Source organism: Cuculus canorus, chromosome Z (genome assembly GCF_017976375.1).
Source record: "Cuculus canorus isolate bCucCan1 chromosome Z, bCucCan1.pri, whole genome shotgun sequence".
Taxonomy (NCBI): domain Eukaryota; kingdom Metazoa; phylum Chordata; class Aves; order Cuculiformes; family Cuculidae; genus Cuculus; species Cuculus canorus.
This window is the reverse complement of record NC_071441.1, coordinates 57,545,926-57,573,891: the sequence shown is the minus strand read 5'-3', so window position 1 is coordinate 57,573,891 and position 27,966 is coordinate 57,545,926. Positions and strand designations below refer to the sequence as shown.

Genomic DNA, 27,966 nt, shown 5'->3' with positions numbered 1-27,966 from the left:
GTATTGCAAGCTGCCCTAAGGTTTCCCCAGAATCTTCTCTTCTCCAGGCTGAATAACCCCAACTCTCTCAGCCTGTCCTCATATGGGAGTGGTCCATCCCACCAGGGCTCCAGGTGGGGTCTCAGGAGAGCGGAGCAGAGGGGCAGAATCCCCTCCCTTGCCCTTCTGGTCCCATGGCTTTGCTTACATCCGAGGATGTGGTTGGTTTCTGGGCTGTGAGAACACTTTGCTGGCTCCTGTTGAGCTTCTCATTTGTCAGCACCCCAAGTCCTTCTCCTAAGGGTTGCTCTCAATCCATTCTCCACCTAGCCTGTACTCATGCTTGAGAGTATCCCAACCCCAGTGCAGGACCTTGCACTTGGCGTTGTCGAACTTTGTGAGGTTTGCACAGGCCCACCTCTCAAGCCTGCCACGGTCCCTCTGGAGGGCAAAAGCCTTTTAAAAGACAAAGCAGGGAAACTCTGAACCTCTGTGTAATGTGAAGGATCTCCTTTTGGTGCTGAGACAAGCAAAGCCAACTGTCTTACCCGAATTTGGATAACCACTATGTCTACTCCATGGTCACTCAAGCACGGACTTAAACCTTACACAACCATCCCCCACACCACATGGTCCACATGGGTATGGCATGACCCTGGGGGGCAGTCTTTTGGAAGTTAGGGTAAGTATACCAATAAAAACCCACAGCCTTATGTGATTATTAATTACCATGACCATGGTTTCTTTAGTGACCTGCATTGGAGCTTATGGGTGTCTGGACAAAGTCCCGGACAACTTGCTCCAGGTGGCTGTTCTTGAGCTGGAGTTGGACCAGATGATCCCCAGAGGTTCCTTCGCACCTCAACTGTTCTATGAAGCTACTTTTTCCCCTTCTATTTATTTATCTGTAAAAAAACCAAACACCTGCAGTAGCCTGTTAAAAATCATATTAATGACCTTTTCTGAATTCAGAGTGTAAAAAAAAAAGAAGCTGTGCTTGGCTTGCCTAAATGAAATGAAATGTTTTATATACCACACAGACCCAGGCTAGATGTTTGGTACCAGGAAATACTACCTGAGGTTCCAGTCAGGATACTGTTCAGAGCAGCACCAGTATGTGTCATACCTGTCCCGCAAAACTAAGAGCTTGTTTTTCTTCCACCAGCTTGAGATCACTTTATTCAGTTACAAGAATTAATTCTTGCACTTTCTTCCTTATTACAGAGACATATATTCAAGTCTAGGCTCCTCTGTGAATAGAGCTTTCCTTGATTACTGTCAGTGTTTCATTCCATTGTGTCATCTTGTTTGTCTTTTGATGTTATAATTCCCTTATTTTACAATGTTTTAACTACATTGGCTGCAACCGTTAAAAGAATAACTAGTGATTTTGGGGGTCAACTAGAAAGACTTTAAAAGGATTTGATTAGGCAATTCATTTTACTAATGTTGCAATAACTACTTTTTATTTGATTATGTAAATGAGTGTTGATGCGTATCCACTTTGGCAAAATACTGCGAAGTTTCATCTTCTCTCCTAAATAGAAAGATTTCTCTGGCAGAAACACAGGAGCTAGGGAACATATCTTATCCAAACACTAAGGTGCTTCCCATGAGGCACTCCAAAATATTTGTATTCAGCAAACAAAGGCCATGTTTACCTGGCAAAATTTACTACAGTACCTTCCCTGGGGTAATGTTCAGGCCACCATCCTGAAATCAAATGAATGCAATTCCTGAACAGCAATAGTGATAGACACAAATCAATGGATATGCTTTTGCCTATCTTCACTTCCAGCTGTTCCTACCCAGCAGTTGCTTCAGTAGAATGTTTTCTCAAAGGCATGCGAAATCCCTGCTCTAGAACTAGGAGAAGCATTGTAAGGTCTCAGTGACATGAAGTGAACTGCAACCACATGTGGTTGGCAGTAACATGATACAACCTGCCATTAAAACTCAACCTCCATTGTCTGTTTCAAACTACCAGCTGACCTCCAATCTCCTAACCAGTAACATTCCCACCCTAAATCCATTTTACGTGATGATCTTTAATGCATGGGGTGATTTTAAGGTCTTCATCTTTCTCCACTTTACATTTACTTATGTCTTATATAGGAAACGGATCCATCTCCTCTGAGACAGAAGAGAGGTCTTCTGGTTTGACTCCATTAGGAAGGTGGATTAAGACTGAGGCAGAACTTGACCTCAGGTCTAACAGAGGTCCTCAATGCGGGATGAAAGTGAAGAGAGGAGGAGATGATATTTTAATGTAGACCGAAGGCTGTAGGGTAGTGGTTTTAATCTGAAAGGGGGGGGGATATTAGGAAGAACTTTTTTCCTGTGAGGGTGGTGAGGCACTGGCCTATGTTGCCCAGAGAAGTCGTGGCTGCCCCATCCCTGGAGGTGTTCAAGGCCAGGTTGGATAGGGCTTGGAGCAACTTGATCCAGTGGGAGATGTCCCTGCCCATGGTAGGGGAGTTGGAACAATGGGCTTTGAGGTCCCTTCCAACCCAAACTATTGGGAGGGTAAGAAGATGGGTAGTGTCAGTATAGCCTGAACAGGAGCTTCAGGTGTGATGGAAGACATTTGAGCTAGGAGATATGCCTCTGAACACAGCATGGGAGCCTTTTTAGGATTATGTACAGTACACAGGACAACCATGCTAAATGGGAAATTTCAGACAACAATCCCTTCGGTGTGATGAAAACTTGTAATCATAAACTATGACATCAGCATGCAACCAAATCCTTGAGATATGGAGGAAAGGCCACAAAGAGGGGGCCTTCACAATACCTCACCACTTGCCATAATGACAGAAAATGGATTTATTATGGCTTGCTTTTTCTGCACTGTTGTTGTTCTCACACCCACAACATTTAATTATTAAAGTGTCTTCATCCATTTTTGTAACTGAGTAAGACATGAATGAATTATGTCAAACATTTTAATAACTTAATAATGCCCTAATCAAAAGCTTGAATGACTCTATCTGGAAATACAAGTTGTTTTTCCAGTTTGATGGCCATTTATTTCTCTCTAGTGATTTTTAAGGGGAATGCAAACAAGAGACCGTGACATAACCAGCAGAAAAGAGAAGTGAATCTTCCTTCTGCAAAAGGCTTACTTTAAAAAAAACTCTCCCTGCTCTGATTGCTCTCACTGTCATTCACTGAAATACCAAGGACAATGCTGCCAGTATTTGAGTGTGGGCTGTTCCAGTACTGCAATTCTCAGGAAATGAGTAAAATAAAATCTCTCACATTAAACACTAATGCTCCTACATCCAGTAGCATTTCATAAATTTATTACAGATTACCCTAATGCAGGCTTACGCCATTGCTCATGAAGACACACTGTAGGAATTATTGACTTGTTCCTCTGTAAATGTCTTACAGTTGTCCATATAAGATGTGAATACAAGAAATATAAACAAAAACATATGAGCAAATTGATAATCCAGCAGCAGTCACATAAAGCTGCACTATTTTAAGCTCTCCTTATGTTATAAAGAACCAAGCTGGAAACAGTTAGCTTCCATTTAAGTCATTGTCCAGAATCTCTGACGAGAACTTCTGAAACATCACTACTCTCCATTTGGTGGCTTATATGTACATATGAAATACAATTAGCCAACTTTTGCAACTTTCACTGGCTGAAATTGTACCTCATTTAAATTAATTCTTCTACCAAAAACTTCAACGTAGCTGAGAATTCATTAAGGGGTGTATAAATGCTATACTTGCTTTGACCCATCCTCAACAGAAACATAAAATTATGATGTATTCACACCTATATAAGTTATAAACTGTTACTTTAATAACAGACTACTATTAAAGTACCAGTCTGTTTTTTTATATAACACTTAGTATTTCTTTTATAGAATATCTTTTACATTATTTACATAGGATGAATACAAAGAAAGAGAAGCTCAAATGGAGCAGTTTCAGTACTGGCAAGCACAGTGTAAATGCTGTCTGTTGCCACTCCAGCCCCTATTTACCTGACTGAAATGATCTCTATAACATGTACTCTTGCACAACAGCAATGCAGATGTCAGAGACTAAAAGTTAATCCCATTCTAAAGAATTCTGCTGTCAAACAATATTTTTCTTTTAAACTGCAGCACTCCTCCCTAAAGGAGCAAAAAGTTGGTAAATGAATGTTGGACCTATGAAAATTTTAGCCATATTTCATTTCCCTCAGTAGCTAAAGAGCAACATCAATGCTATTGCACTGTGCCTGTACAGAGCTGATCATCTGCGTGCTTAGATCCCAACCTGCAGGAGAAATGTGATTTTAGGTTTCTGGTCACTGTGAGCTCTCAAACAAAATACCTCTAAATTTTCGCAAGCCTCTAAGTATCCTGCAGTAAACCAAATTTCATCTGCAGGGTTAGGTCTCATTAACAACCTCACGAATCCAGACAGATACGAATCTCTAACTTGTCAGATGAACCTTGCATCTCAGAGAGCAAGGTCAAACACTCTTCCAGCTTTTAAATTAATATTGTATAGGCTGTGTCTTCCTTTGAACCTGATTTTATATTCTACAGAAATATGCCATCTATGGCTTTTAGGATATCTGATAATCAAACGTGAAAGTTCAGTAACAGCTTTATGTATTTTAGATAACTTTCTTAAACAGATTTGAGATTTTCCTGTTACATTGACAACTACATCTGCTTTCAGGAATTGTTACACATTAAGAAAAGTCTCTGTGTATTATTTCATGTGCTTCTTATGATTTACAATTCATGATCCATTAATGAAAGAGCATAGCTGAATATCTCCAAAACAACCGAAATCAAGATTCTTGGACAGTATAAATAATTTGCTACATAAACCAGACTTTTGTTGATCAGGATTCAGGAAAGCGTCTTCTTTCACTTAATGTACCTTTCATCAAAGTACTTCTTGCCTACATAAAGTTAAGTATTTATTCAATGGCAAAATTCCCCTTTTTCATCATTGTTATTATTTTTCTTGAGTTCTGCCTAAAATGTCACCAATTACTTAAAGCCAAAGAGAAAAGAAGACAAAAAAAGGATAAGTTATAAGTAGGCAAGAGAATTTAAATGCACACAAAGCAAAGAAGGAAAAATTAACAGTGGGCTGTATAAAATATCGGCAGCCATATGTTTTCAACCAGCACTTGCAGCAGAAGGGTTAAAATGCTTTCAAAACCAAATGCATTTCGAAATAAACAAGCTGCTTTCGGTATAAACAAGTATAGCAGCTTGCTGCAAACAAACCGATGTACCTGCAGAGACGCGGGGGCAGTCAGGCAGCATGGACTCCACCGAGGTGTCCAGGGGCTCGGAGCTGGACACCCAGTTGCAGCAGTTCTGTAAAAGCAGGCAGGCAATTTGTAGGTAAGCCAAAAACTCAGAGCAAACATAAATATAGACTTTGTAAGTAAGGACAACGTTAACATCAAAATATTCGAACTAATTTACACAACAGTCCCAAAAGGGACAGGAAGGTAAATTGCACTAACTTATTCACACTAAGTCATGATGAAGTATTGCAATTCACTCTAAATAAGCAAAAAGATCAAGACTATAATTCAGGAGATTTGCAATGCGCTTAAGTAGCATGTCTTTAAGTGCTTCTTTGAGTGCCAGTGGACTAAAGTAGGTGCTTGGACCAACCAGTGCCTGAATTACCCACTGCAGATTTAAAGCTTTTCCATTCTATTGTGGTTCAATAGGTGTTGACATCAACACTGAGCCGCTCACTTGCCAACATTAAGAAATCAGATTTTTTTAGGGTGTTTTGATGGAGTGCACTGTGGAAAGAATGGTTGTGAAGTTGAAAACAACAGATTATAACAGAACGAAAAGCATCAAGATAGCAGATGAATATTCAAATAATTGGGAATATAGCTGAGATGAACTGGGCATATACATTTAAAAAGGCAAATACTGGTCTTTGGGGAATTATGTTCAGGAAGCATCTACATTTACCTTTCATTCCTGAACCTCTGAGTAGGGTGAATTTACCACGAAGTTTTAAAAGTTTTGCTCTAAATGCTATCTATTCAAAGAAGTCTATGAATTAAAGTACTATATAACACGCCTTTAATAAAATACGCTGCAACTAAACCAAATCTACTGAATCAAAGATTTAATTATAAAGCAACTACATTTTCAGTAGGATCGCCAGCAGAACTATGAGATCTACATGGCTTCCCTTATCAGAAATCTAAGTTTTCTCTTTCTGAAAACCTGATTAACCTCATTAAGGGGAAAGGAAAAAGAAAAAAACCCCCACAGAACTTTTTGGAAAGACCCAATGAATTTTCAGACAGGTTTCTAAAAAATCATCCCATCAATCATGATTGTAAAATGGACGATTGCTATTCTGGTAAACAAGCATGTATTGTGTATTTGTAGATGCTTGCTGCCCTAGTTGTGCACCATGGAGTCCGTCCTCACTGTGGAAAGATCCTTGACTGGTAGATCAAGTGTCTTATTGTATTTCCTTAATTCATTCTGTCTGGAAGAAGATGTCAGCTGTGTTGCAGTGAGGGGAGAATTTCAAAGGCTTCAGTCCCCACCAATAAAGGGCGAGGAATGGCTTTTGAATAGATTTGTCAAGGCAACCCTACTGTTCTGGGACCAGGGAGAGCAGGAACAACATAAAGGATGGGGTTGCTGTATGAGATTAGAAAGTGAAGTTCACAAAGCATGGCAGATTTTTGTAAGAAACAGTAGATCAATGAAACTATTGAACTAGATGGAAAAAAAAAAAAAAGAAAACAAACACTCTACCCAGTAATGTAGCATTTTTAGTAAAAAGTGGTGAAAATGGAAGCATTTCACAAAGGCTTTAAGGTTTAAAGTAGTAAAACATTATACATCTTACAATTTGCATGTATAATTTTAATTAACAGCTGAATGTGAAATTGCAAATGTAAGATGGTAGAAATTATAAAAGAAGTAGAATTTTTATGAAGTATTACATTCATTTGAAATAAGTAAAATTAATATTAACTACTGATAGAACACTACATCAGAGAGCTGGAGATAATACAGAAGATTAGCACACAATTAACCAGCTTTTATATACAATGTGACACTTGCCTGTAAGAAATAAGTATTCTCGAAAGCAGTGTCAAGATATGTAAATGGATGATTTGTTTTATCATTCATCACAGCTCCTAATAAATTCAAAAATCATGACTTCTATAGGTACTAAAAATAGGCCACCAATGATAACAGGAGAGATAGCTCCAATGAAGAATTACTTTTTTAACAATTCATTCTTTCAATGACAGCAATTAGCCCTACAGACAGGCAGCGATTAGGTGTATATTTTAATTATTATTCATTTTACCAGTAGCCTTAAACCTGATTAAAGTAAGAGATATCCAGGTGATATGCTAGTCTTAATACCACTTAGCCACACTTCACATATGTAAAATTCTTCTTTCTTATAGGAGATTTTCAATGCTAATGTAAGTTATGACACTCCATCCACTTTTTAGGCCATTAATCATTTAACTTATTCTTTAAGATATACTTTCTGCAAATGAAATTAAAGGTAACACACTTGTCTTATTCAGACTAAATGCTTAAAGAAAAATGGAGTTGTCAGATTCAAATTACAGGATTTAAAATTTCAGTTTTACTACGTAACATATATTTTAAAGTTTTGATTTCCCATAAAGAAAATGGGGATTTTTCTGACAGAGCCTGTAGGGGTTACCATTCTTTATATTTTTAACATTTAAGTCAGAGCTGTCAGGCTGCATCCCAGGTGATTCTCTATTCCCATCAGTCATGGTCTATAAAACTGTAAGGTTAAGTCAGGAATAGGCAGTCTATACAGAAAGTTGCACTAAATCCACAGGGAAAAGTCAAATCTAACAAAAAGTGCAGGATGCAATTATTTTAAATTTGCTACATGCACCTATTGTTTTAGCGTTCTTGTGACAGCAACATAGAAAACATGGACATGAGCCTTATCCAACAAGGAACAGACTCATAAATGGAAGTTTAGTTGGTCTTGCTTTAAAAAATATGATTTTTAATATCTGAGCTACTCCATACTTAAGTATTACAAGAGTACTGAATGTATGGCATCATCCTTCACCCAAGGGTGGAACTTGGTGATGCTGGCTGTGAACCACCACCAGATTGCCTTGGACAAGTAAGTCGCTGGTAGCTGTAGAATTGTACTTTTCATCAGAAAACTTCAGAGCACTTCAGGTGTAATTACATCTCATAGAACTGCTGAGAGAAAAGATTTTTTTGCCAGTTGTTAGAATCATCAAACTGAGGCACAAAGAGCTTAGAGGTGCTCATTCACCATCGGCAGGTCAAGCCAGGAGTGCTGGGTGCACCCACGACTTTGCTCTAGATACCAGGCAACACGTGGGCTGCCTTGGGATATGTCTCTTTATTGCTGTGCAGCAGGCAGAAACACTGGACTCAGTTCTTACTATTTTCACTGCTAACTTTGAAATTCAGAAATGGCTTTAATCTTGGTTATTTTAGGGGCTCATGTGGGCACACAATTTCAACAGTCCTGTAACGTGATGTCTTTCATAACCTAAAGAAATAGAAGAGGTCAGCAGATAAGGACGTGTTTATAGAGCTATATACAGATGTATATACCCCAGCTCTTTAAAAAAACCCGGCCTCACCTCTCGCATCCACTCTCGAATAGTTTTCCCAGCTTCTTGATGCCACACATTGTGAACAGAGTCTGTCAACGCCACAGCAGTTACCTTAGTCTTTACTTCTGGCTCTCGTTGGATCATCTGTTAAAAAATATTGGCTTAAAGTTCTTTCTTTCTATTGAATAAAGTCTGCTTAGTCACAGATAATGATCATAAATTAAAAAAAAGAAAGAGCAATACAAGTTCAATACTTCACTTGTTTTAAAGTTTATACAAATCCTAAGAGCTCCAGAAACACAGAAAGACCTAATATTTTTGATAAAAGAAATAATACTAACTTTTAACTGACTGAACTATTCAGTCCTATTATTTTCCATGTGGCTTGACAATTCTAGGATTAAAGGTATCATAGTGAAAAAATGGAAGATTCCCTGAGGACACCTTTTACAAGCTTCTCCAAGTTCGTATTTCTGTCCTTCAGGGAAGCTGGTACCTGTGGTTCGCTGTAAGCTACTCATGACTATCATCTACTAATTTTCAGTAGATTGCTGTAGTTTTTCTGATGTACAATCTTACTTTGACTTGTATCGGGGTTTTTTTTTTTTTTCTCTTTTTCTATCCAATTTAGCTACCCTGCACTCCCACCATGGTCCCCAAATTCTTTGTGGTCTCTCTTACACATATGCTTATCCAGCTAATGCCGGAGCCTCTCAACATTTTTAGGATATTAAACAGCCTCTGTTGTTGCAAATGACAGTACAACCAAATAATATTAATTCTAAAACCAATTAAATGATTGCTGCAAATAACATGAGTGAACTGACAAAGATGCATTGGAATTCAGCACTGCACTGCAAGATAAAAGGGACTGGGAAAGAATAGTTTGATATCAAAGAGAGACAAAAAGGTTTTAATCTCCTGACACGAGTGACCCTAATTTGTAACACTGGATCAAAGAAAGTATAATGAATTATTCTTATAAAACCAGCATTTTGCAACTAGTGTCTTTGTCATCGTGTATTCTGCACTAAAGTTGATTTTTTTTTAGCTTCCTTTTGTATAAATGGCAACACACACAACATTTCTAAAACCAGGCATTCTTTGTTCTTGCTCTAGTAACTGCTTATCAGCATACAGGCTGCACCGCCAAAAATACTGATCTAACAGAGACTTCTGCAACAGGGCTGTGAATTATACTTTGCATCAGAAACTTCAAAATAAACACCTTGATTCAGATTTTTGAGGCACAAGTAGCATTTATCCACACCTTATGCAAACTATTGGATCCAGAGGAGGGCTACTCCTCTGGAGAGGAGACGATCTGAGGGTTGGAGCACTATGAGGACAGGCTGAGGGAGTTGTGGTTGTTCAGCCTGGGGAACAGAATGCTCTGGGGAGACCTTAGAGCAGCCTCCAGTGCTGAAAGGGGGTTCAGGAAAGCTGGGGATGACTTTTTACAAAGGCATGTAGGATGAGGGGGCATGGCTTTGAATTGGAGAGAGGAAGATTTAGACTAGACATAAGGAGGAAATTCTTTACAGTGAGGGTTGAGAGGCATTGGAACAGGTTGCCCAGGGAAGTTGTAGATATCCTATCCTTGGAAGCATTCAAAGCAAGGTTGGATGGGGCTTGGGCAACCTCATCTAGTGGGAGGTGTCCCGGCCCATGGTGGAGGGTTTTGAATTAGATGACCTTTAAGGTCCCCTCCAACTCAAACTGTTCTATGATTCTATGATTCTATAATTCTATGAGTCTATCTCCTAATTTCTTCAAAATATGATACAACTACACCTTTCTGACCAAATATTCTTACTTCCAGCTGTCCATAACTGCAGTATAATATTCTGAATTATCTCATCTTTCCATTTTTTTTGTGTTTAGATTATATAGATTTTAAAATCCTTGTAAATGAATTAATATTCTAAGTGAAAAGTATGAACAATAAAATCAAGTGCCCACCTTCTTGAGTACTGTGTCTTTGGTAATGTCAGTACTAGATGACTCAGGAATTCAGCTGAGCTTTGGGCAGCTTAGGCAAGTAAGTACAGAAAACCTCTTCAGAGTAACCTTTCTTCATGTGAAGCCTTTCGACACCTACCAGTTTCTTCACCATTTACCTTCACACTACAATACTGTACTGTACTCTACTTTACTCTGCTCCACTCTACTCTACTCAACTCAACTCTATTCCATTAAGCTGTTTGTAACTAAACCAGGCCCCAAATGTGGTTCAGATCTGCTGAACATCCAAAAAGACTGTCTTTTAGACTGCAGCTTTATCATCCCCTTTATCAGGCAGAGCTATGCATATGAGATTATCACCAAAGAGATGATGCTTTGACTGCACAGACAAGCCAGGGTGCTTTTGGGAGAGCTGTGGCTAGTCCTTTCTCCTAGCAGCCATCTCAAAGACCCAACTGCTTTGTCTTTACATAACAGGTAAGGTAGCATCACCCTCCTCTTTTAAACAGATAGAATCTGGAGAAAGCCTGTCTACAGAAAGGCTGCAGGTCATGCTAGTAGTTGTCAGGAGCTTCTTTTCTCAGGCTTCTTTTAAACCCATCATCACATGCAGTGTGGCTAGAGGACAGAGGAGCCATAGGAGCGGCTTAGAAACCCTACCAGAAAAAAAAAATTCTCTGAAAGATTTGGTATCTAAAAACAAGACCTGTAAGCCACACATGTCCAACTTGCATTAATCAGCTGTAAAAGCTTTAGAAGTACACCGTTGTACTGTGTTGCTGTAGTAGTGCTGTGCACTCCAACACATATTTGGCTGCACTGCCTTGCACAAAATGCTATGATTTAAACAGGCAAGGGAGAAAAAAATGTTGTTGTCCTTGAAGTGCATGTACCTACCAATTACTCTGAGTTATTACACGTTGGGGGAAGCTTAAAATTGCCACCAGGTCATTGTGTTCCAGCATGACTTCCTCCATGAAGGGCTGGTCTTCAGAAGCACTGCTAATGACCAGTGAGAGGAAAGAGAATGCTCTGCTTTGGAAAAAGAAGCCTTTTCTCAATCTATTGTGTCCCACATTTCTGTTTTGAATACCATCCACCTAGTTCATCTAAGAACATCACCTTTTTCTTCCAGTCACAAAATACAGAATTGCAGTGTCCTTCTCTGTTTCATAGAATCATAGGATCATAGAATTATAGAATCATGGAATGGTTTGGGTTAAAAGGGACCTCAAAGACCATCCAGTTCCACCCCCGCTGCCATGGGCAGGGACACCTTCCACTGGATGAGGGGCTCCAAGCCCCATCCAACCTGGCCTTGAACACCTCCAGAGATGGGGCAGCCACCACTTCTCTGGGCCAAGGCCTCCCGACCCTAAGAGGAAAACATTTCTTCCTAAGACCTCATCTCAATCTCCCCTCTTTCAGCTTAAAACCATTCCTTCCATCCTATCCCTGTACTCTCTGATCAAGAGCCCCTCTCCAGCTTTCCTGGAGCCCCTTTCAGTTTTGGAAGCTGCTCTAAGGTCTCCCTGCAGCCTTCTCTTCTCCAGGCTGAACAAGCCCAACTCTCTCAGCCTGCGCTCATAAAGGAAGGGCTTTAACCCTCGGACCACCTCTCCATGGCCTTCTCTGGACTCGCTCCAACAAATCCATATCCTTTCTGTTTCTAGACCTAGCTAAGATTTGCTATTTCAGATTTCACTATGCACACTGAAAAACTGGCAGCCACTGATCACTGTCTCTTCCTACTCTTTCTTCATATGATTCACACAGTCTCTGCTTTTCATATCATCTATGAAACGGGGAATAACATACAATACCCAACGTGCTGCTGGTGGCTTCTGCTTAGCTTTGTGGATGCCTACAGAATAGTATTTGCTTCACTAAGATCAGAAAAGAGACCGAGGCTGACAACGAGAGGATTTTTTGATAACTCAGCTGGAGTGCTGGGGTCAGGATAAGGCCTCATGAATGAAGGAGCAAAGAAGGATCGAAGGAATTAACTGAGCTTCAATTAATCAGATTTCTTTACATGCAGCCCAGAAGACATAAGTTTTGGTAGGCATCCATGCCCTCATGAGCCAACTTGGAAAGAAAACAGACAAAACCAATGCATCAAGTAGAGAAAGGATCAAGGGTATAAACCTTCACTTAAACAAGGAGTCTAGTGTGTCCATCTTCAAGTGACACAGAAATGTCACAACATAGCATGTCACACACAGGACACAGCTTCTACTATAACAGCTTAAGTTCTCTGCTACAACAGGGCATTAACTGATAATAATAACCAAGGAGAATGGATCCAAGTGATGATCAAGCAGCAGACCCATATTTTATAGCACATGCCTCTTGCCAAACAAAACCACCGGTATGCTAAGAGGCTCAAAAGTCTGATCCTGGAAACACAAAAATCCACGAATATCCCAGCTAGACTCCAGGTAAAAGGCCTGTGGAAATAACTGTTTGCAGCATTGATTCTATACCCTCTATAACTACTCTAAAAAATTAAAAATGGTTAAAAATTCAAACATTTGATAAAGGTAAAAGGATGCTAAAAAAGGCCTCTTTTATTTTATGGAGTTAGACAATTAAATCAATCTCATCACCTTATATTTGCGGCATACTTACTCATCCGAGTAGCCTGTAGTTAGGAATGAGGAAAAATGGATTGAAAAAAGAAAAAAATGTCCCCAAATCTTACTTTCTCTTGAACTTCTGAAAAAAAATTTCACCTACTTCCCTTGCCTTCCATTGCAATTTCAGATGTGGCGTGGTGCTTACACGGTACGCACTGGGCTTGAATGGGCATGTCTGTAATAAACATTTGGCTTGGAGCAATGTGATTTTGACACAAGTCTTCCATTGTCTCCAGTTGCCTCATACTGGTTTGGGTCTCTACAAGGTTTTGGCTTGTGTAAACTGAATTCCCTTCAGAGAAAACTGAATTTGAAGCCCCTGTCCAAATGTCCTCAATGATTTCCAGAAGTGAAATGAATTTCCACTAGAAACTGTGGTTAATTAAAATGGCATCAGCTGGATTGTGAAATATTTCCAAAAGCAGTGGTAGATGGGAAGAGAGAAGTGATCATGTGCCAAGAATGGTGTTCAAGAGGGCAAGTTTTACTTAGCACTTTTGGAAGGACGTGTGGATTCTTTCTTGGTAGCCACATGCTCTCCTTGGAGTTTGGTACATGTCTACAGTCATTCAAGATCCTCTTTGACCCTCCTTTCACTGAGTCATATAAACAGAGAACTAGTCTGTCTGAGTGGTAGCACTTGAGCCTTTCCTCCACTGAGAAATCATAGAATCACTGAGATTGGAAAAGACCTCTTAACTCATCCAGTCCAAACACCAGCCCAACACCATCGTGCCTACTAAACCATGCCCCCTAAGTGCCACGTTTACATGCTTTTTGAACCCTTCCAGTGACAGGGACTCCACCCCTGCACAGGGCAGCCACTGCCAGCGCTTCACCACTCTGTCAGCAAATAAAGTTTTCCTTTTCTAAACATCCTGTGGCACAACTTGAGGGCATTTCCTCTTGTCCTATCACTTCAGATAGGACAGCACCCACTGGTGGAGTGAGAAGAAGAGACCAGCACCCACTTCACTCCAGCCTCCCTTCAGGGAGCTGCAGAGTGTGATGAGGTCTCCCCTCAGCCTCCTCTTCTCCAGACTAAACAGCCCCAATTCCCTCAGCTGCTCCTGATAAAAAGAGAAACTCCTCTTCACCACGAAGAATATAATTCTATGTCTGCAGTGCAAGTTTGTCAGTCTTGGGATTCCCAAGACCATTCACTGCTTCACAGACAGAATTCCTGAATTTCTGATGCTCAGTTTTCTGCACGTCTTAAAACAGAATTAGATCCTCAAGAGCCCAAGCAATATTATTTGTTAGGGATTAGAATTACTGAACAACTACACTGGAACAGCACATAGCAAAAATAATAAATAACCCAAAGTTAAACTAGTTCTCATTTTCAGTTAGCGTCAAGAATAAACTTCCCTAAATGAATTCACAGAAATGTGATAAAATCCCTGCTTACTGTAGACAAAACATCTGATAGACATCAGCTTTTAAATAGCAAAGAAAACATCTGCAGAGGTATAATCATAGAAAGGCCACAGCCAAGTACTTTCTGATATTTCATTCAAAGTTCTAGTGGACATTACATCTACAGTTGTGATAGCTTTCTACAGCAATAAATCACACTGCAACAGTAATAATAATGCACAAACATATTAGAACAATTTTTTTAGAGCATCTAGAACCTAGGACTTGTCACAGTTCACGCAGTTATCCAATTTCTGTTGCAGAACAGAAAACTGAAAATTCCACTGAAAATTTCTAGGTGTACCTTACATTGGATGTACAAGTTCTTAAAATCAATCATAATTTAAAAAATGTTTAAATCTAAAGAAATCAAGATTTAAAAAGCATAATGGTCATATCCCTTATACATAGCTCAGTAAAAAAAAAACAACAAGAAAACCTCTGTACATAAATTCTGCTGCTAATATTTTGTGAACAGTGCAAAGAAAACTCATGGCTTTCTAGTATAAAAGCCTCAGGCTTCAGCTTTATGAAAACTTTAAACTTAATAATGCAGTTCTCCAGCTTCTCTTGTCCCTAGTGTCTTATGATGGAGCGCTTACAGGACCTGTAATAACATGGTGAACACCAAGTTCCCAAACTCATGCAGCTGTGTTAATAGTATGAGAGCACCACGGATGGAGATGCTGGCTCACCTTGCTCACAAATTTCCCAGCAATTTGTCTATACAAACAAAGCTTAACAGTTCAATAGAAAGCCCATCACACAGCATAAACTGGGATGGTACCGCATGGGTAAAAGACTTTGAAAGGGTCCACTACATCTCTACATCACTACTGAGCCTCTTTCTGCAAGAAAAACATTGAGGGCAGGAGCATGTCCAGAGAAGAGAATGGAGTTGGTGAAGGGTCTGGAGAACAAGGGTTATGAGAAGTGGCTGAGGGACCTAGGGTTATTTAGTCTGGAGAAAAAGAGGCTGATGGGACACCTCATCACTGTCTACAACTACCTGAAAGGAGGTTGTAGCGAGGTGGGTGCCGGTCTCTTCTCCCAGGTGACAGGCAATAGCACAAGAAGAAATGGCCTCAAGCTGCACTGGGGCAGGCTCAGACTGGACATCAGAAAAAAATTCTTTACTGAAAGGGTTATTGGGCACTGAAGAGGCTGCCCAAGATTGTGGTTGAGTCCTCATCCCTGGAGGGGGTTTAAAAGATGGGTAGATGAGGTGCTCAGGCATATGATTTAGTTGTGGACAGGTATGGTTGGACCTGATGACCTCAAACGTCTTTAACAACCAAGTGATTCTATGATTCTATGATCTCACCCACAACAGCTCAAACCAAAACAAACTGGTGGGAGGGACATGATCCATGATCTGGAGCACAAAATGTTGGCCTTCTGCAGATAGTTTCCTTTCAGATCAAAAATATATGTTAGACATGGGGGCTTGGTCAAAAGGTCAACTGATTCCCATGGCAGGGGGTTGGAACTGGACGACCCTTGAGATCCCTTCTAACCAAAACCATTCTCTCATTCTACAAAACAGAAGCCAACCCCTTTTTTAATGCATTTCAAGATATTTCAGGGATGAAGGTTACTGAGACATTTGCCTTTGGGCCGCTACGAGAGAGACAGTCAGGAAAGGAGACTTGGAGCCATTGGATCCAGCTGGAGTCAGCTAGCCAGCTCTCCCTCCTGACAGCTCCAGTCTGCCATCCCAGATGAGATTTGAGATCTGGGATCTCAAAATCCCAGGGATTTTGAGGGAAATCTCTGTGTGCCTCATTCACATGAAAACAAAGTTTTGAGGGGTCAACAACTTCCATCGATCCCAACCAGTAACAGTGAGTGAAGGCTGATCAATTTAAGTGTTTAAGTTCCTATACTGCTGACTGCAGTGAGGAGACATTGCCTTGTCTCTAATATATGAGCTCAAAAATAGTCTGGTCTTAGGAATATGTAGCTCCTTGAGGGCCAATACATGCTTCTAGGAAGCAGCCTGAATTATCATGTGCAGTACTTGGCACAAATGAAGAGCATCTGGTACTTGAGCCGGGTTGTTTAAAGGTAGCTTGGGGATGTCCACTGCAGTACATGAGCCTCAGAAAAATCGTGTTTAAAAAATCCATGTAGTTCCGTAAACTGCATTTCATTTTGTATCCACAGTTGATTTGGACTTGGGTAGGAGAAGATGTTGCGAGCTCATGATCATGCCTAAACCTCTGGCACAGGAGAAGATCCTTTGCTGCTCTAGCTCTACTGTGTGCCTGTGTCAGCAGCATCTACTTAACAGAGATGCAGGAGATTTTCTGGCAGAGGCTGCATCACCTCTCCAAATGACATAAGCTCAGCCAGCAAGAGTATTCCTCTGTTAGAACAACTATGCAAAACCTGCATTAGAGGTTTTGCTAACATAGTTATCTTGGCTTGAGTGGCAAAGGATTTTTTTAGGCTCTTAGCTCATACATCTTTGCCAGTAAAACCTTATGCTGTAGGTCATAAATTTGCTTTTCCTTGGTTTGCTTAGTTTTCTGGATACCTGAGTGCCATGCTTAGTTTGAAATGAAATAATAATGTAAAATAAAATAAGATAATAAAATGAAATTAAATACTGAACTGAAATGAGATAAAATAAAATAAAATAAAATAAAACAAAACAAAACAAAATAATAAACAAACCAAAAGAATTTGTAGGTGCTTTAATCAGAACCATCTAGACCCACGACTGAAAGTTCAAAGTGCTTTAACACCAAGAAAGGTCAAGATCTCTGTGGACTAGGAGTCAGAAGCGTCTCTGCTTGAAACTGGGAGGGGTCTCAATCCTCAGACTTGCTATCCTGGACTCAGTTTTTCACAAAGGCTTTCATAGACTTTGTCGGGTCAAAGCTTCTGCAAATCAGAAGCCACCAGTTTGAACACATTTCCTTGTTTGAATGTACACCGAGTGCCACTTCCAGCTTGATCTTGCAGCCATTATGAACAGTTTAACATCATTTAAGAGCAGTAGTTTGGGCACAGTTGACCCTTTGCAGTGATGCACGACTGACATTTTACCAGACGTGCCTCGTCTGGTGCTGAACGCTGCCTGAGACAAATCTCTGAGCAAGTATTAATAAGTTTTCAAACCCCACCAGTTTTCTTGCTGTTGACGGGAGTTGTGGGAAGCTCCAGACTAGGGAGGAGCAGGGTCTCAGGGTGCAGACAGATGATTGAGTCACGACGACTCCTCCACTCACCGCCTGTCAGATTCACTGCGGTAGCTCACAGTTTGCACAGGCTCCACTAAGGGGTGGCAGCAGAAAGAAGCTGTGTTGTTGATGCTGCTACCAACCTCGGCCATCTGGCCCACCCATCTGAGAGATGCGACTGCTCCAGGGCAGAGACACTCATCTGCTCCCTAGTCAGGCTCCACACAGCCACCGTTTTCAGCCCTGGGGCTTCGAGCCTGGTCAAGATCTCTAGGGTTGTTACTTTAGGTGATTTCAGGTCATTTAGCACTTGAGGATGGACAGAAAAAACCCTTCTCAGACTGGGGAAAAAAGTTCTTCCTGAAGTAGTTGCTTGAGCTGAAATTTTTTTAAATTACAATGGACCAGCTCTGCTGTATCTAAACAACCAGTATGCATACAAAAAAGGTCAATAGAACCAGTTCTTTACCCTCAGCCTGTCTTGTTGGGTCACTCTTTTGCATCGTATGGGGTGGAAACCTCTAAAAAACTTGAACCAGAATATGCAGGTTCTTGGAAATTCATTTACTCAGATAAAGTTAAATAAAACACAGTGATCTTAAATCTTGTGATAACAAGTTAGTTGAAATAAACTGCTCCTGAAAAAAAGCAAGCAACAAAAGTGTTAATACACGAGGCTGAAAATGAAATGATACAAGGGGTTGGAATTTTGTTTTGATATTTTACCATCATGAAGGTAATGGTTCATATCTAATGAAAAATGTGGCCTGAAGTAAGTTATGGAAGTAATTTTCTCATGTTTTAATAAATGTGTAAATCCAGAACTCAGTCTACAAGTGAACAATCATATTACTGAAATGAATGTGAAACAATCAAGTGAATAACTTTTTACATGTTGAGTATCAATTACAACTGGGTAAAAAGGCATTACTTCTTCGTTGCTTGTGTCTGAATGGTATACAAAAACTTTTATTACAGCTTTATGCAAATCCTATTATATTGTATGTGCACACAAACATGTCAGCTATGTATTAATTTTTATTAAAAGGCCAATCTTAAAACAGAAAAAAAGGAAGAAAATGAGAAAATCTGAGTATTAAGCTCAGCACCTCACAGGCGGACATGGAGTCTGACGCCCCTGTTATTTAAACACAGACAGCTGGATTTCCACTCCAGCCAGAGGATAAGACAACACTCACTCTTCCTGTCCTTTGAAGCCTCTGCATCGACTCCTGCCACCTCCGAGTAACTTGAGGAAGGAAAAGTCTCTCCACAGTCTCTGAGCAAGAGGGTATGTAAACTGAAACTTCTTGGTTCACACAAACTTATGGAGACAACCCTCCTTGCGGTTAGGGAATGGCAAATTGTGATATATTATTGCAGGCAACCAAAAGGAAGGAGCAACAGCTTCCCTTTTTCCCACTAAAACAATGCTCATTTGCCAAAAATGTGCACCTGTGGCAGAAAACCAAACTACACCAAGCAGACCCTGATATGACTGACACCTTCAAAGTCTGAATAAAGCAGAAGGAGAAATATTGGATAATTTTTTTATCAGGTCTTTTTATCAGACATTAGACACGCCATCAGATATCAATCAAGGTTTTCCACCCAGTTCTGAGACGGGGGAGTAGAAGCAAGGCTAAGAAAGCTCCACAGAGGAGAAAATCTTTCATACGCAGAAGAGCTTTGTGGAGCAGCCTGAAGGATGTATAACTAATCTGAGATGACAAATGATTCAGACAAAGATCTTCCAATTCAGAGTACAGAAGAGGCTCTCATAAACAGTACACATTCATAATTAAACATCTGGTCCTTGCTCTGTGCTGGTAGCAGCCAGGCACAACTGTACTGGCAAAGAAAGTCCAGACCCTCCACCTTCCGGACACACTGGGCACAGACCTGCTCTCCAGCAGGTCTGGATAGCCATGGCACTGCCACAATACACAACTTCCACCTCAAAATCTCTGGATATGGAAATGATGTGGGGAATGGGATGCTGTCTCAATGCCATGAAGCCTTGCCTTGTTCACCCTCCTGGCCTGCTCAGTGAACTTGGGCTGACCTGGTCATCAACTTGCTCACAGTGTTTATTGCTGAGTAATGCTCAGGAGACCTGTGTGCTACTTGCTCTGCCTCACTCTCAGCATGAATCCTGTAGTCAAATCATACAATCATAGAGTCATTAAGATAGGAAAAGACGTCTAAGCTCATGTAGGCCAACCATCAGGTATCATCACTATGCCTACTAAACCCTGCTCCTAAGCGCCACAGCCACACAGTTTTTGAACCTCTCAAGGGATGTGGACTCCACTGCTGCCCTGAGCAGCCTCTGCCATGACTTCACCACTCTTTCAGTAAAGAAGTTTCTCCTAATATTCAATCCAAACCTCCCCTGGAACAACTTGAGGCCATTTCCTTTCATTGTACTGTTTGTGATGTGGGAGAAGAGACCAACACTCACCTCATCATGACCTCCTTTCAGGAGCTGTAGAGAGTGATGACGTCTTCCCTCAGCCTCCTCTTCTCCAGACTAAACAGTTCCGGGACCTTCACCTGCTCCCAGAACCCCTGTGCACCAGACCCTTCCCCAGATCTGTTTCCCTTCTCTGGACATGCTCCAGCCTCTCAATGTCTTTCTTGTAGCAAGGGTCCCACAACTGAACACAAGATTTGATGTGCGGTCTCACCACTGCTGAGTAGAAGGGGACAAATACTGCAAATCATGCTCAAAGACTTACGACATTAGTGAGGAAAGTGATGGCAAGAGAAGAATGAGTGTTATTAACATAATAGGTTCTGTCACGACTATGTGTCAGGAGAATGGATGCTGCATGGAAGTGCTGAAAAACCCCATCTTCACATGTAGAAAGATGCTCATTTATCACTTGCAGTTCTTCTCTAGCAAAATAACCTAAGTACTCCTATTCCGGACCCTTAAGAGAGACTCTAGTATGTTAAGGTAGGTGCCGGTTTGTTGTCATGGTTGTTAGGAAATGGAAGAAATTGTCCTGAAAATTTTGGATGGGACTCTGTCTTTGGAGGCTGCACCCAGGTTGCCAGACCAAAGCTTTCCCATAACCGTCAGCCAAGGCACACTGGCTGGCTCCTGAAAGCAGGCTACGCCAGTGGGCAAGCTGGGATTGCATGGACAGCACTGGGAAACCTCTCCCTGAGTATTGTATGCAGTTTTGGGTGCTGCAGTATAACAAGGACCTCGAGCTACTGGAGAGTGTCCAGAGGAGGGCCACAAAGTTGGTGAAGGGTCTAGAGAGGAACTCATATGAGAAGCAGCTGATGCCACTGGGTGTGTTCAGTCTGATGGAGAGGAGTCTGGGGGAGGGTGGTGGTGTGTGTGTCTCATACCAGTTTACTGCTTCCTCACAAGGGAAGGAAGAGGAGGAGGTGCTGATCTCTTCTTTCTGGTGACCAATGAAAGGACCTGAGGGAATGGCAGGAAGATGCCAGGGGAGGTTTAGGTTGGACATTAAGAAAAGATTCTTCCCCGAGAGGGTGGTGGAGCACTGGAACAGCTCCCAGGGAAGCAGTCATGGTGCCAAGCCTGACAATATTGAAGAAGCATTTGACCAATGCCCTCAGACCCACAGTGTGAATTTTGGGGTGTCCTGTGCAAGGACAGGAGTTGGACTTGATGATCCTTGTGGGTGCTTTCCAACTCAGGTCATTCTGTGATTCTGTGACTCTCTCATTGTGGGAGGATCCAGCCTGGCAGAGCTGATATGGCAAATGTATCTGGGCCACTGGTAGGATTTGAAGAAACAGCAACCTCGTCCTGTGACTGTGAGCTCTCCATAGAGCTCGTCAGGACCATGAAGATCAGCCACCACTGCGCTACAGCACAAGTGATGTGTGGTAAACTTTCTGCACATAGTCTCCAAAGTTTCTGGTGCACTTTGAAAAAAGGCATGCTGTGGATTTAACTACTTTCCCATTTTATTAAGCTAAGCGCGCATCATTTTCAGCTTAAGAAGACCCACTTCAAAAAAACCCCAATAAATTCACAGATATCATGGAAGGCAAAAGACACGGCGTGAAATCTGCAAATTCTGGCCCTCATCAATAAAAATTCAAAATGTTAAAAACATGTGATAAAGCAGGAAGTCAGTCCCTCTTTTCCACAGCATTTCATGCCTGCTTTGTGTTATATATCTACCAAATGATAAGCTCCTTGAAAGAGAACCACTCTCCTTTTGTTTGGTCTTGAACACACAGTTGGAAGTTCAAGCAACTAGCGCTCAGAGGAGCATTCCTGTATGCTCTTTGCCTAATTTTAAAATAAGTTAAATAGAATATACATAATAGCCATTTAGTTAGACCAAAGGCAGCTGGAGCCACCCCTGGTGTTTATTTCCAAATCATTACACATCACTCACAAGATATTCCCCATGACCCTCTGATCTCACAAGGTTCATAAGCAACACTAAAACCAAAAGCAACCCTGAGCTTTACTTCTGCTCCTTTTCCTCCACTAAACAAAGTGGTGAAAAACACTGGGATAGGGTTTCCATGCCTTGATTTCAACACCACCACAGCTTCCCCAGTGCAGAATGGGGTCTTGGTGAGCAACACCCTGCCATGAGGAGTCTGGATCTATAACACAACCAGTCAAATGTTACCACCTAAGTGGACCATGACACCAAACACCATTCACAGCTCCTGTCTTTGGGAGCCTCAATATATGTGTCTGTCCATAAAGACAAGACACTGCTTACATCTCCAGCACTTGGGCCGATGAGTCTACTCACCAGACACAACAGTCTGAAGGCTTCTGCATGCTTTGAGAAACATGTACAGTGTCAAAGCATGGTTCAGTCTACATGCATGCGCTTATAGCCATAGGAGGGTCCTTTCAAACTGCACCAAAAAACCAGTTACACCAGCAAAACAGGAAAGCTGGGGTGGGGCTCTTTACCATGCATCAAGGGATAGGACAAGAGGGAATAGGTTTAAGGTGAAAAAGGGGAGATTGAGTTGAGATCTTAGGAAGAAATGTTTTCCTGTGTGTGGGGAGGCACTGGCACAGGTTGCCCAGAACATTCGCGGTGGCTGCTGCATCCCTGGAGGTGCTCAGGGCTAGGTTGGATGGGGCTTTGAGTTCCTGAACCAGTAGGAGGTGTGTCTGCCCATGGCAGGGGCTAGAACTGGATGGTCTTTGAGGTCTCTTCTAACCCAAACCATTCATGATTCTATGACATATGCCTCGTTTGAAGGTTACCTCAGTGCAACTAAATCCCTTTTTAAACTAACAGTTAAACTTATAAAATCCCCTGAAGTATGGACAAACCTTTCTCTGCTGAGCCCAGCCAGAGTTTGCCTACTGCTAAAGCACTCTGGTGCAGTCTCAGAGCAGAGGACCTGAGATAACTACTGGAATAAAACCAGCTTTCCCCAAGGAAAGGGAGTGAAGGATCAGGCCAGACTAGAAAGGAAACCTTTCTGAGCTTAACAACAGCTGTGCCGCTGATATTTTCAGTTTATTTTGTTTTTCTCCATGTAACCTTTGTGTGAACTTCAGAAATGAATGGCTTTGGCTTATAAACCTGCACTCCTTGTCCAAACAGCCCCACAAAGCTGGCAGTTACTTTCACCCTTAACCCTGTATGGTGAACCTTAGATCCACAAGATAGCACGGCTGGAGGTACAGGTGCAAGTAAGCCTGAGCAAAACATTATGAGCAGCCCATAAAACACCTTGATGGACACAGCTCCTGCAGGATCTTGGACACCCTGAACTTTCTGGTGGGACACGGTGGCTGCTCCGTGTCCCACGGACCACTGAGATATCTGATAAAAAAACATTATTAGATGTGGAAGGTGTATTTTGGATCATAAATATGTCATTTGGGATTTTTATTCTGTGTTTGGTGTGGTTTCCAGAAGGGATGACATTGCACCACAAGCCAGCCAGCCTGGCCGTTGAAGGCCTAGTGAACACAGTGGCTATAAATCCCATTCTTGCATAATGTGGATAATGAACACGTGTTGCAGTACATGGGTTATATTCGCACACCTTTTCAGCCTCAGTTTCAAAGGTGAAGCCATAAGCACGCTAGACATAACACTGGGAGCTGGAAACGGGCTCTGGAGACCTGAGCCAGATGTGTATTCCTCCTGCCACTTTCCCACCAACTCCGCTCTGCATGTGTTGTGTTTCCCCAGACTGAGGTAATCACAGCACACAGCTAACAAAAGTTTATGCAAGTAAAGAGGGACCTGGCTGATGTGATACATTTGACCCATTGAGGCTTTGTTTAGGATTGATGAAATACCTTGTTCTGTACAAAAATATCTGCTGTAACACATATCATTGAATCGTAGAATCCTGAAATGGTTTCAGTTGGAAAGGACCTCAAAGCCCATCCAGTTCTACCCCCTGCCATGGGCAGGGACGCCTCCCATTGGATCAGGGGCTCAAAGTCCCATCCAACCTGGCCTTGAACACCTCAAGGGAGGGGGCAGCCACGACTTTTCTGGGCAACAGTGGCACGCCTGCTGTCTCAAAAGAAATAGTTTTCTTTGGTTAGTTTTGAGGGAAAAATGATAGTTTTACAATGGGTTGTGTGCAACCTTATGGACAGAAATGCACACCTCTAAAACTGTCAATGCAATGCCCATAGAAAGGTACAGGGCATCTACAGCAGGCACTCATTGTTTCAGTTTCATATACTAATGAACCAGAAATTACATTCTTTTTATAGCAAGTGTCCTTTAGCATTCCCCTACCTTAAAGAAAACAGCACTTCAAAACGCCAAGATGAGCAAAGTCTATAAACCTACCATTCTAATATCTGATAGCAAGCAACAGTGAGAGACAGCAACAAAAAATGTGCGCTCCAAACAGCCCTTCTGCAGGTACTGGGGAATCTTCAATGTTTTCCCTTGTTTTCAGTATTTCATTTTATAAAACTTCCCCAACATTTACCTGAGCACACTGTAGTGGTAAAAGTCTTGCATAGCATGAGACCTTAGCAAAGTTGCAGTCTCATAGCTTCTACAGTTTTACTGCAGCACTAAAATCATCAATAAAAATGTTTTCACACTTTATAAATCAAAATCAATTTTACTAATTAGCATGACATTTCTTTTAAAATGAACATATTTAGCAATTTTCTTTTTAAAAGGTTTTTTTTTCAATAATAATTCTATCTGTTCTATCCTAATACGAAAGCTAATATGAATGATACCATAGAGCTCAAATTAAGAGATATCAGCCAGATTCTTAAGTAAGACGGTAACATTTTTCCACAAACCGATGACAGAGGGAAGTGATAGTGGCAGTGCTGGGAAGCAGGGTCTGCTATGGAAGCCCAGAGCAGCTGTGATGGCGCAGATTTGGCTGCACTGCTCTGCTCACTTATCAAAATTGTTTTCTAGAAAATAAGCCACCAAGCACTTCAATGAGAGAGCTAGTCGTTTATTCCTACTTAAAGGGTCTGAGCTGAGGCTCCTGATGCAGCGGCTAGGGCTGATTTTCACCAGGCATGGGATATAGATCACTAATGCATCGTACAAAGGCTACTGAAAAGCCATCAGCTGGGAACAGCTTTTGGTCACTACTAAACAGGGGGCAGATTTGAACCAGTGACCTAGAAGTGAAAGACTTTGTAATCTGATTACCAATCCCTTGAGCCATCCCATCCCTCCCCTTTTCTTTTTTTACTGATAAGAGAAAAAGAGTCTTATTACCTAAGCAACTTTTGTAGCCTGTTAGCAATGCAAAAGCTTTCATTTAGTGCTTAAAAAGGAAAGTCTCATGGGCACGCTTATTAGCCCATTTCAAGCACTGGCTCTGTATTATTTTCCCCTATTAATTTCAAAATAAATGTACTGGTGTAAAAGTGTAGCACAATGCTTTTTCTGATAATGATTTATAGTAAAGTTCTTGCTGATTAAAATAGGTGCTGATGAGAGGTTTTTACATAGCTGTGGAGTCAACAGATCCCTCGCTGGCAAATGAAGAGACAACATGCTCCTTTTGTCAGCAAATACTCCAAAGAATATAAACATATTACTGAGGTATGGTGTGTACTGCAGACGATAAGCATCTAAATCTCCCGGTTTTTGTACATAAATCACACTGCTAAACAACCACGAAGACCTGTTTTCTCATTCAGAAGCAGGACAGTTTGTTAAGTGTTACAGTCTCATCATCAAATATCGTTTTAAAGCACAAACTGCACCTCCCAAGTTTGCCAAGACCCGTTTAAACAGCCTTTAGAAGATGATGAAGCTATTGTTTCTTCTCTTCCTCCTCAATCCTCTTCTCAAGACCCTCAGGAACAGATCTGGGAGACCTTTTCTGCCAGTTTCCCACCTCTTTTTTTTACCAGACATTGTGGCCTGCACATTAACGACGCTTCCTTTGGCTGGAGGTAATAAACGATTAGCTACACCATAGCGGTGTGGTGTTCATGTTATTCTTCGTTGTACTAGACTCAGCCAATGTCTCAAAAAATTAATGCACGTGTATCAGGATCTGAAATTAACTTTTTATAGCCATAAGCAACATCCCGCTAGGAGGGGGAAAATCCTATTATAGCAGTTCTGGCATCTCACTGCTTGTAGACTGTTAGTACACACAAAATAAGATTTCAAATTACCAAATGGCGAATGCAAAAAGAGTTATTCTGTATTGATTAAACATATTTTTTTACACTTTTTGTTTATGAACCTATCAAGCAAAACTAGGTGATGCTTGCCGTTGATAGATGACAGATCTATTACTAAAGATCTGGTGGGGGATCAGGCTGTCCATGTCTACTGCGTGATTACACAAAAATCATTAGAAAACCTACATATTTATAATAAATATGCTTTACTGTCCTCTGGAGTTGTGTAGTAACTTCCAGGAGAATTTTTCAAACATTTACATACTCATTACACTGCTTGAAAATACATTGCCAGGAACTAGAATGGCTCAAAATCACTCTGACATTTGCAAGCGATTGTGCAGGACTGAAACAAAACACTTTCAGTATAACTCATTGTTATATTGGTTTGGCTTTTAATGTCGATGAGTTCAGGCTAGGACAGTATTTATATAAGTTTATTAGAGAAATTACCTATTAGAAAAAAAAATGGGTTTCAAACAGCTGAAAAATTGGGATTTATATGTGGAAAACCCTTTAGCTGCACCAAACACCCATTGAAATGAGGTCATTTTTAGGGATCAGGCAAACCAGCTGTTAACTGCACATGTTCACAAATACTCGGTGTGATGAAATTTATACATTAGCAGCCAACTACAGTTAACCAGAAAGAAATCTTTTGGTTAAACACCAGAGAGGGGCAAATGAAAACTGAACCAGACTTGATCCTGAATTGTAGTTTAAGCCATGATTGGTACTTTAAACCATAGGACTCAATGCCTTGAACCTGAGTGCTGGAATTTCATAGCAAAGGAAAAGGTCTGCACTTGTTGCTGCACTTTCTGACAGAAAAGGTAGAGGAAGAAAACACAGACGAGTTAACAGCTTGGTGTCCTCACATTGAACCGGGACACTACTGTTTTGATATCATGTATAATATTGATATAAATTTTCTGATGTTTGTGAAATGGTGCCTGCTTTATTTAATCCGATGAACCTGACTATTCAACCTCTTTTGTAAGTCCCATGCAAAACAAGACCCCCTGCATGGAAGAAACATTCGACTTGGAAGAGCAAGTCAGGTGGTTTAATGTTCCGCAATTAACAAAAAAATTTTCCAAGGTTAATGTAAATAATGCATGTTTTGCATGTGCCAAAGGTGCACTTTTAAAACTTCCTATTCTCATCCCCTGCTTATTTTTCTCTTGACCTTTGCTGAAAGAAAACACCCCAAGTCCTCTAAACGTGTTTCCAACACCCCACATCCCACTTGCTGGCTGAAGGCACAGCTGGGGGGGGAATCCAAACCCCATCACAGGGCCATCCCAGCCTTCTGGCTTTGCCAGGAACGACATTTTGAGGTTGTTTTTAATAAAAAAAAACCTGTTACAGTACAGGATGCTCCATCCTGTATTTGCTTGTGAGCAGTGATGGCTCCACCCATCCTACCACCACCAGGCTCAAAACAGAACAACAACGAATTAAACAGCCTAGAATTTCTTAATAAGGCTTCAATTGTTAATTAGGGTGAGATTACAGAATCCC

The 27,966-nt window shown here is 41.1% G+C and overlaps 1 protein-coding gene across 8 annotated transcripts in view; it reads right to left on the bottom strand.

Annotated features, from left to right (window-relative positions):
* FAM172A (family with sequence similarity 172 member A) overlaps positions 1-27,966 on the bottom strand; it is a 309,719-nt gene that overhangs the window by 74,030 nt on the left and 207,723 nt on the right. For all 8 annotated transcript variants that reach the window (XM_054053583.1, XM_054053576.1, XM_054053577.1 and 5 more), the window contains 2 exons: positions 8,630-8,746; positions 5,240-5,324 (listed from right to left, as the gene is read on the bottom strand). In XM_054053583.1, coding sequence (XP_053909558.1) covers positions 5,240-5,324; positions 8,630-8,746 — 202 coding nt within the window. The remainder of the gene's footprint in view (positions 1-5,239; positions 5,325-8,629; positions 8,747-27,966) is intronic.